The sequence below is a fragment of the Pleuronectes platessa genome, chromosome 1, assembly GCF_947347685.1.
Source record: "Pleuronectes platessa chromosome 1, fPlePla1.1, whole genome shotgun sequence".
Lineage (NCBI taxonomy): Eukaryota > Metazoa > Chordata > Actinopteri > Pleuronectiformes > Pleuronectidae > Pleuronectes > Pleuronectes platessa.
In genome coordinates, this window is record NC_070626.1 from 1,913,786 (window position 1) to 1,926,089 (window position 12,304).

The 12,304-nt window shown below is 39.3% G+C and overlaps 1 protein-coding gene across 1 annotated transcript; it reads left to right on the forward strand.

Moving 5' to 3' along the window:
- The first annotated feature begins 413 nt into the window (after positions 1-413).
- fgf19 (fibroblast growth factor 19) lies at positions 414-5,860 on the forward strand. Its single transcript, XM_053426541.1, has 3 exons — positions 414-779; positions 912-1,015; positions 4,389-5,860. Exons 1-3 carry the CDS (start codon positions 569-571, stop codon positions 4,707-4,709), a joined length of 636 nt encoding a protein of 211 aa, XP_053282516.1. The 5' UTR covers positions 414-568; the 3' UTR covers positions 4,710-5,860.
- The last annotated feature ends 6,444 nt before the right edge of the window (positions 5,861-12,304 follow it).

Below are 12,304 nucleotides of genomic sequence, written 5' to 3' on the forward strand. Positions count from 1 at the left end.
CTTTAAGTATTAAAATAAAAGTACTCAATGTGACTGTGAGACTATTGCATAGTAATGTTGAGTTTTTAGCATTGATTATTAAAGTATTAACTTGTATATATTGTACAACACAATAGGCACACCACCTGCACAACATGGTAGTGGTTTGAGTTGGGGGCCCTCAGACAGCAAAGTCAATGCATGATAAAATCTCTGATGTATGAGAAATACAATGGAAAGCAAATACATTGAAAGCAATGTATCTATTTATCTATCTATATAAATATATCTATATATATATATAAACTAGTAATATGCTACCATTACCAAGTCATATTTCATTAAAGAGTCTTAGCCAGGATTTCATATTTAATTGTCACATTAGCGACCCCTGTAAGGGCTTATCTGGGCCCAGTGGAGAGCTATGATTCAGTTGGATGTCATGTAGGGGTGTGTTGTGGTCTTCTGGGAGGGTTATCTGCAACTGATAAGGGCCCCGTTTAAAAGGCAGGGTTAGGATTAGACTTCTTTACTTCACTCTGCCAGCTGGAGGGAGCAGAAACAGTGCATACAGAGAATTTGATTCATCATGATTCTGCTCGTGGTCACTGTGTCCGTTGCCAATGTGTTTCTTGCTGCTGGAGTTTTTTGCTTACCCCTATTGGACCAGGGACCCCACATCAACCAAGGCTGGGACCAGGTGGTACGACTCAGGCACCTTTTCGCTGCCAGGCCAGGACTTCACCTGTTGATCAGTGGGGATGGACAGATCCATGGCTCTGCAGACCAATCTCTGTACAGTAAGTAAGGCACTTAACACACATACATCAATAGCTGGAAACTTTTATTGTTGGTAAATCATATTGATGATTGCAGTAGAACTGAAGTGGGCTTGGTGTGATTCTTAATTCTGATGAGGATTTGAAATGCAGGTCTGCTGGAGATCCGTCCAGTGGATCCAGGCTGTGTTGCCATCAGAGGAGTAGCAACTGCACGATTTCTCTGCATAGAAGGCAACGGACGACTGTTCTCATCAGTAAGGATTTATATGATAATGTGACAAACTGCTACCAAATTAAGTCTACATCTGTTGTTAATTGATAACTGAAGTTCCAAAGATTGTGATTATTAGAAACGTAATTCACTAATCAATCAATTTCTTTACGTTTAGATCTAATTAATTATTTATGTCTCATTACCCCTGCCAAACAGTTTTTTTCTGATTGTAAGGTTTGCAACCCTCTTACAAACTTAAAGGGGACATATTATGAAAATTCCACTTTTGTAGTGCTTCATCCGAGTCATTCCGATCTCGCGATTTGTTATGGTTCCTCTATGTCAGAAACGTCATGCTTGAGTGACTGCAAATGACCTTCCTTATCAGTCTCTCATTACAATGAAATGGGAGTCTCTCTTTCATGCCCCCCCCCCCCAAATCTCATTCCCCCGCCCCCCTACACTCATTATAGATACGATATTTGCCATAGCACTTCACTTCGTTTTTACAAACCTCGGATACACCTGGAATAGCTAGCTAGCAGCAAGAGCAAATTAAGAACTCAAGATGCGCTGTGGTCGGCTGCACAGATCCGCACAGATCTGTACATACCGTCCCAGCCTCAGAAGACACTAGCTTTTAAAGGAACAGGCACTCAAAACAGGTCAATCTGAGAAGGGGTGTTTTAGACAAGGTAAAACGTGTGCTGTTTTAAATTGTCCTTGTGGTATTTTGACAAAAATATGCTACAGACATTTCATTCAGACCCCAAAGAACCATATCAACTTGTGGTAAACAATCAGATGCCTTCAAATTCAAATAACCTAGTCAATACATTTATAATAAATTTAAGTAAAGATTATTATTTTTTATTTAAGATTAAACCCAACAGTCTAAACCAATTTCAGTTTGAACAAATTCAATGGAATACATATTCATCTGAGTATATACAGATTATTATACAAATTGTATACATGTTTTAATAACATGATTAATAAATGGCTTACGGTAAATGTGACTACACTTTCCTTCTGTAATAGTTTTAATGGAGTTTTCTTTTGTTCAAAAAATAAATAGAAATTTAACTGGGCTTAATTTTTAAATCCACGTGCAGAGTTCACTAGGAATAACAGTAAACTGCTGATGCTAACGGAAAATCTACCAAATGATCTACCCATGTACAGTATATGGTTCTAGAGAACTGTATCTGTTCACTGGAGCAGCTCCCTGGCTATGGATTAAACAACTACATTGGTATTTGTTGCACTGCAGGTAAGGAGCTATTAGGCACAATTTTGTCTAGAAAACCACTGGAGACAAACTCACTGACACACACTGAACAAATAACTACCCTGGAAATATATCCATGCTCAACAGTGCATCTTGAGCCTCACTCAATGTGTCCAGATAGGGAAACATTTTTGGATTGCTGTAATGTATTTGCTCAATCTTCAGCAAATACATTACATCTCCTCAGGGCTTCAGCTGAATCGTCAACTCTTTTCAAAACTTTTTCTTCCTCAATGTCCTCATTATCACACCTACATTGATATTTCAATTTATTCAGTGCTTGAAGCTCACAATTCAACTTCTTTTATCACTTAACAGTATGGGAACAATTATTATTATATGTTATGATTTGATAAAAATGCACTTTTTAAATGTGCAGAATAATGCTTCTCCCAAATGGTTTTCACAAGGTGAAGATAGGTTTTTGTAGACACTGCTGACATGAGTCATTCTGCTGTTGGTAGTCAGCTTCAGTGTTCCGAAAATACTGCATGCCAATCAGTCATTCATTCAAACAGTCGACTGGTTCATCAACCTTTGTCCGGTGTGGTGCAGGGTAAGATGTGTTTGCAAAGTGAAAAACCTGAATGAAAAGCTCCAGCAGCAGCAACAACAACCTTGGCCTCTGGCTGGCTCTCATTCCCAAAAGTAAACAACCGTCGAAGAACGTGTTTTTTCTGTTGCTGTTGATAAAATCAGTTTTAAAAAACACTGTTAATGCAAACTGTGTCCCAAAATCACGGCAAGCACTCAAAATAAATTACTTTGATGAGACAAATGTCGAAAATGACCTGCTAGAGGGGCCTGGGGAAAAATGTGCTCCTTGGCCCCCTTTATAGGGAAAATAGTGGGTAAGACTCCTGTGCCGGAATATAAAATGGCTTTAGCTGTATTGTATTGTAATTCAATTTTACAGCTTCATCTAATGATTGACTGATGAATATGTTCGCTATCTAAAACCAAATTATAATGAGTTGACATTTACTTGGGAGAAAAAGGTAAAATACTAAGCAGCTTTAATCAAAATAGTTACACATTAATTTTTTATTAAGTAACTAATTGCTTCACAAATGGTCAATGGACTGTATTTATTTGGGCCAAGTGCAGTTGGAGTGCAGACAGGGGGAGCAGGAGATCGAACCACAAACCTTTAGTAAGTGGATGGCTATCTTCTATGTTTAATGTTGGAGTAAATAGAGGGTCACACATCAAGTTGGGGGAACACAAACAGCATTCTAAGAGTTTGACTTAGGAAAACCCCAGTACCTTTCAAAGTTAATATTAGCCATACCAGAATAAACTGCAGATCGGTAACTCCTGAATGTACTAAGGTGGGCAAGAAAATATTTGAGTTATTTCCGGTGACTTAATAAGTTTTAGCTTATTGTTTTAAGGATTCTTGAAAAAAGACACATGATTTGATACTCTGCAAAAACAAGGCAAACTAATTTTACTTATGTGTTGATTTTTCAATATCTCCAGATGGAATGGAGTAATAGGACCAGGCATAACAAAATGAATAGAAGAGGAAGGTTTAATTCCATTTGCAATTTTAGATTGAAGTTTAAATGTTGAGGAAAAGAGTTGAAATGTCAAGAATAAAGTCACATTAAATGGAGGAGATATAAAGAGAATACACAAAATATTCAGAATAAATTAGAAATTTCAAGATTAAAGTTAAATTTAAGAAGAATATATCAAAAATACTAAGCTTACCATGTATAACTGCCTAAACAAAATAAATAGTTTTGATGAATTGTTGACATTGTTATTCTTTCTCTTTCTCGCATAAACATGGTGTGGTAATTGGTATAAGGATAATGTAGAGATTGTGCTGCTGTTCTGAAACTCACATCTCTTTGTCGCTCGACATTTCAGCTTTCTTCTTAAAGTGCAAAAAATATCTTCCTCTGAATTAGTGTGGCCTATTCAGAAAAAATATGAACTTTATTATTGACATTTTGACTGTATGCTTGACTTTTCAAATGTATTCTCTGCATTCTGACTATTTTTATGCAATACAAAAATGTAGTATCTAGTATTTTACAAAACCTTCCATCTCAATAACTCATCTATTTGTAGGAGGATACCATATGAATGTATGCCTCTCTGTCTTTTCCAGCACACCTACAGCAGAGACGACTGCACCTTTAGAGAGCAGATCTTACCAGACGGATACAACATCTACATCTCTGACAAACACGGAGCTCTGCTCAGTATAGGAAACCAGCGGCAAAGGCTGCAGGGTCGAGACAGAGGGGTCCCGACATTGGCTCAGTTCCTTCCTCGGATAAGCATTCTTGAACAGGCCTCAGCCCCAGGACGGGACATTCCTGACCAACAAGGGCTGAGAGTAGCACAAACAGAAGAACATTTGGACTCTATGGACTCATTTGGAAAGCTCTCTCAGATCATTCACAGTCCCAGCTTCCACAAGAGATGAGACAGTAGCTCTGAGACATCTGTAAACACATGTGTCTTGGGGTGTTTTGCTTTTGTCTGAGGCTGAGCACGCCTCCTGGCATGTTGCCGAACCTGGGACTGACTGCTTGTCCAGCAGCCTGCACCTGAAAAGGTTGCTGTGAAGTCTCCAGCACTGTCCGGTGAAATAAGACCAAGCGCAGTGTCCTACAGAGTGGAGAATATCACAAATATTCAATATAACATTTCTGCCTGTGATTTTCAGTTACAACCTTGGTTTAAAAGTTCTCAAACAACACAACCATGCAGGAGGTTTTATCCCTATCTGCTAACACAACCAATAGGAGCACTGCTTGAATTAGATATCCAACTGTTAAAAATCCCTGTAGTAATGGCTGCGAATTGGATGGTTATAAGGAAAGATAATGGTTTGGGTCAACATAATATTTTTGTTAGGGTTAGAGGACCTTTGTTGTCAAGGAAAGAGGATGTCACACATTGTTAAGCCCTACAAGGAAAAGTGTGATATATGAATATGGATTATACAAATAAAATAAAATCTGATTGATTGATGGTTAAAATTATAAACACATGGTTATGAACAATAGTCATGTTTAAAACATTTTAAAAAACGGCAAAAGAACAGGGGTCGTTTATTTTTAAGTTTGGAAGATCCAGTTCTTCTTCCATCTCTGTCACTTTATAACATGATAGGACATCCTCCTTGGTTCATAATCACTAGACCACTAGAGGTCCCTGTCACACAAATGTAAACATGTTTTGGGGCATCTACTGAATAGACAATAAATATCCATCTATCTATCTGAAAAGAGTCACACTGAAGGGAAGTGCTACATAAAAGGTGCAACTAAATCTTATCATACATCAAATGTTCTTTCTGTTTTTACAAATAGTCTTTCTGGTTAGAACAGTCCAAACTCATTCTCAAAATGTTGTTTTTATGCCACAAGAGTCTCAGCCTCAACTGTTTTAGTGAAGTGTGGCAGGGAATAGTCAGGATGATAGTCAACACCTGACAAAAGTTTGCAGTTTTTTTTTTATGAGTTATATGTATTGTATGTTATAAATTATTTAAATATACAACAGTATGAATGTTTCATTTTGAATGCACCTGTGGAATTTTTCAAATAAATTACAAAGCATTCAAAGAGGGTCACTGTGGGATATCATTATTCTCCATCAAATGAGGTCCTGCCGCTGTCCTTGCCGTCAATCTTTTGCTCCAACCGATTTCGCTCTGCCATCGCCAATGTAATCCAAAATGGTTCCGCTTTCATCCCTGCCTTTGCTGAAATCCTCTAGATATAGCATCCTATTAATTTGTTCATTCTGCATTTTTCATTTTTTCATTTATCATTAATATTATATTTCCTGCTGACTACTCACTTCTACATTCCGCACAATTCCTGTTCATTCCTTCCTGCCAGTAACCCCTTGTACAGTCTCCTCAATTCCATTGTTCTTTGCCAGGTTACCATTATTATCCTGGTGAACATTTTCTCTTGCATTCCTTCTATTGCTGCTCTCTTGTTTAAAGGGATAGTTAACAGAAAAAGGAAAATTCCCTTATAACCTACTCACCACTATGCCGATGGAGGGGTTGGGGGAAGAGTTTGAGTCCAATAAAAGCCAGGTTGCCTCCATACTGCTCTCGTGGTGTCATCCAAGTGTCCGGACATTCATGTATGACTCGAATTTACACCGTGTTTTAAGCCTAAAATGGACTACCGGAAGTAGCGATGGTAAAGGACAAAGCGATTCAAACGCAAATCACAATTTGTCTCATAAGCCTCTCTGCGACATCCTCCGCTCTTAACCCTCAACAAGAGTAAGTTAGAACTACAAAAAAAAAATTTGAACGGGGGGGGGGGGGGGGGGGGGGTGCGGAGCCACATGTAAGGTATCCCTCTCCCAGGACCAAAATGAATGTCCAATAGATGTCACATGTAACGGAGAAAATCAGAAAAATGAGAGTATTAGAGCTAAAACATGGTGTGAATGCAACGTTACAAGTCGAAAAAGGAATGTCGGGGCTTGTCATGTTGTGTTTTTTCAGTTGTTTTTTTACGACTGAAGAAGCGGTCCCATTTACTTCAATCGTATTGGTTTTGGCAGCAACTCTGTTTACCCCTGATGCTCCTAAAGTGTTTTGTGGACTCAAACACCTGGCGGCTCTCTCTTTCTGAGTCCTTACTTGCCATCAGTTCCACAACAGAACCTGTTCATCAGTTTGCCCCACCTCTGGGCACGAGCATAAATATAAACAAAGAAAGTCACTTATGCAACTTATCTATTCAATGCACAATATTCACATTTGTATCATTTCATATTTACAAGAATCTGTTTAATGCACAATATTTAGCTTCTCAGTTCAACAATATGGTTTGCACAGGAGCTGCTACTGCAGCACAATGTTTTTACTTAAAGGCTTTGATTTGAATATGGCCATAAATATGACTATTTTCTTTAAAAAAGTCCTATTTACTCAAATAAATAAAAGCGCTATTTAGTCTGAAGCTGTGCATCTTTTTAACAAATGAATGGATTCTATAAATAGAAATGCTGGAGGGCCTATATTTTGAAATTGATGCTGATTTTGATGTTTGTGACACAAATTCAACAGATAAGCATTAAAGGGCCCATAATGTGTCAAATACATTTTCTGGTCTTTTATTATACGTAATTACTTGAAGGGGGTCAGTAGGGACCCTTATAGTATGAAAACTACTCCATCAACGGGACTACGGTTGGCGAGTCAGCAGCTTCAGGTTCCTCGGGGTCCACATCAGTGATGACCTGACCTGGAGCCACCACAAAGACTACATTAGGAAGACGGCCAGACAGCGGATCTTCTTCCTCCGCAGACTGCGAAGGCTCAACATGGATGCCAGGATTCTCTGCAAATTCTGCGGGTGCACCATAGAGAGTATCATGACTGGCTGCATCACCGCCTGGTATGGCAGCTGCACCGCACTGACACCTTAGGTTTTACAAGTTCAGTAAAGTTGGAAAGATATTCACAGATTCGGACTTCCCGGATCAATAAGTCCAAAGCGAAACAATGTTAAAGCACAAATGCTGCATAATTCCCACCGAAGTAAGGTTTGACAATGGGCTACAGGCCAGTTATCATCAATATGAGTTGTCCTCCGTGATGGACACAACACGTTAGTGTGTATGTACAGCCTGCTGTGAAACGAGTGCGCAGGTACCGTTTTGGTAAAAAAGATATTACAAGATATTTTAAAAATATTCAATATCTTAAATATTCACAGGACCAGGGTCACCTGCTGAGTATGCAACAGTATTTCATTTCGAAAAAATATATTCTGCATAAGTTTGGGATTCAATAACTTCACTGTAATACTGTATATTCTCACCAAAATCACGTCTGCTGGATATGCAACAGTACTTACTGGAAAAATGTGGATTTTTATAATTTTTGGAAATATTGTTTAAAAAAATATAAAATATCTAGTTGACGTGTAGTAGGTGGCAATACACTTTCTTAAACAACTTTAAGACCCTTAAAACGAAATAAATTTTCCAAACAAAGTACTGTAGCATAGCCAGCAAGACTTCCTGGACCTGTGATGTGCTTTTGGTGAGAATATACAGTATTGCAGTGACGTTATTGAATATTTTCTATAATAATTTCCCCCAAAATTATACAAAACCACTTTTTTCCTAACTAAGTACTGTAAGATAGCCAGCAGGAAACCCTGGACCTGTGACATGATTTTGGTGAGAATATACAGTATCAGACCGTTATTGAATAATATTCATAATAAATATTATCATAATTATTATCATTATTATTATAAATAATCCACTATGTTAGATATAGTTCACCGATGTCATTTATGTTGAGAAATTCGATCATTTCTAAGTACTTAATGAAACTGGCTTAATAAATCGATTGATTGACTTACATTTGTATCCACATAGGCTTCCTGAGGTCACCTCTCTCACCCCTACAAACAAATAGTCTGCTGCACGCGATCTATATATAGTCTGTGCACACGATCGAAGTTAGAAAGTGACTGCTGGAGAAGTAGTTTTTAAAATGTCGGTCTGAAAAGTGAGAGTTAAGTCGGGGAGGCTGAAAAGAAAAAGGAAAGAGAAAGAAAGGAAACGGAGGGAAGGCAACGCTTAACCTATTTCTCGGTGAGCCCAACTAGTAATGGCTGTGCCTCGTTTGTGTGTCGCAGATTCTCAGTTGTCTGATGCTGTCGCCGAGGACTTAATTAGATAGATAGATAGATGGATACTTTATTAATCCCGTCGGAAATTTAGATCATCCAGTAGCTTATACACTTAAACACATCACTGACATATATACATAAATCACATACGGAGAACATATTTATAGATACAGGAACGGAATGCAATGATGTGATTGTGTCAGTGTCCAGTAGGAGAGTGTTCTTGTGCTGCTGGAGTGGATAGTACAATAAAATATATCTATATAACTAGGGCTACGTTGTAGCACTTGCGGGCCCGAGCACCCGCACGTTGAAGCCTGTTGCGGTCGGTGGAGGGAGTGTTGCATGCGTTTTGCGCACTGCGGCAAGGATAAACAATTCACTTCCTGCGTCTCTCACGCTATGTCGATCCTTGCCTGCGAATTGCTCATTACGGTCCACGCTATCAATCTCACCTCAAACTGTGAACATTTTATGTAAATCGAGTGATAGTTGTAAAACAAAGCTTACACTCACACAGACATATAGATCTGTTCATGTAGGCGCTCTGATGTAGCGTGAGCAATTTTGTGTCAATTTGACAATGTTAACCGAATTTAATTTTCACACTGATCAGTAGGTGGCGCTATGACCCTGAACTAATATTCATATATGGAGCTGTTAAGATCAGGATTGTGACCATAGGTCAGTAGTTTGGAGCCGGTTAGATAATGCAGAGTGGATTAACAAAGTACTTCCTGTTTCATGGCGAATCAGTAGGTGGCGCTATAACACTGAGGAAATATTGACACATAGAGCTGTTCAGGCTTGTACTCTTATCATGTGACAGTAGTGATAGGACAATGCACAGTGGAGTTATGACAACATCCTGTCCTTTGGCGAAGGAAAATCCTTCGCCTCACGTCAATGTTTACACGGTTTGAGGAAACGTCACAATTCTGACCATGATCCAATGACTTGACTGAGCTCATTTGAGCTGTATATCATAAAGCTGCCAGGAGCAGTTCATCAAAGTATAAAACATGTCACTTCCTGTAGCGACCAGGGGGCGCTGTGATTTCAACTCATAATTTCTGTGTCGATGTCATCAAGCCGGGACTCTTGTCTTACATGTCTAGTTTGGACTCGATTGGACAATGTATGTCAGAGATACAGAGCCTTGTGTTTTGATGGCGTTTAATGAATCTTTGATGCCACGCCACGGTCACACGGTATGAAGAAAAGTTAAAATTTTGATAACTTTAGATCTCCATCTTGTTTTGATGACACTCATCTAAATTCTACGTTTTCCCATTTCCAAATACTCCAGAATACGTCAATTTTCACCACTTTCTAATTTACTGCAAAGTGTCAGAGATTTTTGAGCAGTTTAAAGCCCTCAAAAAGCCAATTCATTTAAGAGAGAAATAATAATAACTAGGGCTACGTTGTAGCACTAACGGGCCCGAGCACAGGCGATTTCAAGTCTGTTGCGGTTGGTGAAGAAAGAGCGTTCGATGACCAAGCGCTCATCTCCGCGTTGCATGCGTTTGCGCACTGTGGCAAGGATAAACGCTTCACTTCATATGGCCAGCAGGTGGCACTATGATTTTAAGTCATGGTGTCTTTGTTGATGTCATCAGGTCGCGCCTCTTGTCTTACATGTGTAGTTTGGACTCGATTGGACCAAATATGTCCACGATACAGAAGCTCGTGTTTTGATGGCGTGTAATCAAACTTTTCCGCCACGCCATGGTCACACGGTATGAAGAAAAGTTAAAATTTTGATAACTTTAGATCTCCATCTTGTTTTGATGACACTCATCTAAATTCTACGTTGATCTGATGAAAGCTCTACGACAAGTGCATCAAAGTAAAAGTGTGGAATATCGCCAAAATGGCGGGCTTCCTGTGTGGTCTAGCATATTCGTCCAAGAGAGTTATTTCTTTGTCAAGAAAAGACACATGTCCCTATCGATTTTTGTAGATGCAGACCAATTGTAGTGCCGGGGCTGCCCTTTAGGGGGCGCTAGTCAGTTATTTTGGCACGCCCATTCCTAAAAATCATTTGAATATCTTCGGGGGGGGCTGTTGATACACACATGTAGTTTGAGGGAGGTTGAACCTTGAACACTGAAAAAATTGCGATTTCGTGTGTCATGGCGAGCTGATGAACTTTGATACCACGCCATTAATAATCTGCATGATGGAAAGTCATAGTAATATTATGCCTACATTAATGTCTTGAGACCAATTTGACACAGTTTGACATGGTTTCGCAAAGTGGATGAGAAGAATTACATCCAAGTGTAAGACATACCAAAAACAAGACATTTCCTGCTGCCACCGGGAGGCGCTGTGATTTTAAGTCACGATTTCTTTATATATTTCTTCAGGGCGTAACTCTTGTCTTACATGTCTGGTTTGAACTTGATTGGACCAAATATGTCCAAGATACAGAAGCTTGTGTTTTGACGGCATTTCATCAAACTTTGACGCCACGCCACGGTCACACGGTATGACGAAAAGTTAAACTTTTGATAACTTTAGATCTCCATTTTTTTGTGATGACACTCGTCTGAATTTTAAGTTGATCTGATGAAAGCTCTACGACAAGTACATCAAAGTAAAAATATGGAATATGACCAAAATGGCCAGTAAATCCAAAATGGCGGGCTTCCTGTTGCTTTTTTCATAATGCTTCTTGAGGCTTTTTTGTGCATCTGTTCATGATACACAACTATCCTCATTTTTGAGAGGATCAGTGAATGCTAAATGAGGGTCTTTTCCGTAGGTGGCGCTGTTGAGCCATTTTGCCGCGCCCATTTCCAAATACTCCAGAATACGTACATTTTCACACATTTCTAATTTACTGCAAACTTTAAAACTTTTTGAGCGAGAGGAAGGGGGCCCACAAGGACTGCTTGTGTATAGGGCCCATCATGTTGTGCTACGCCCCGGACTATCGCTGCACATATTCGTTTTTCGTTTACGAAAATGTGAGCATAACTTTAGGTAAGATATCTTACGAACCCTTGCGTGAGACCATCGTGCCTTTATATCAAGTTAGTTATCAGTACCCCATACTTTGCACATTTCCAACTTTGCTACTCTGCAGTTTTAATTCACAATTGGTACTGTTTCTATCAGTTTTTTACAGAAACTAATAAATTGTCGAACAGGAAAGCTGTCAGCCTCCCTTCCCGTTCATTTCAGACATAGGTGGTGAACTCGATTTGAGTTTAACTGTCATATCAATATCCACCACTACACCGCATTGGGCGGTCATACCGACTGTTTCAGCAAGTAACGCCGGGTTCACACCGGACGCGGAAGCGACGCCGAATTATAGTACCGCTAATCCCTAGCGCGCCGGCGCTTGTATGTTCCCACCGGACGCTGAAGCGACGCT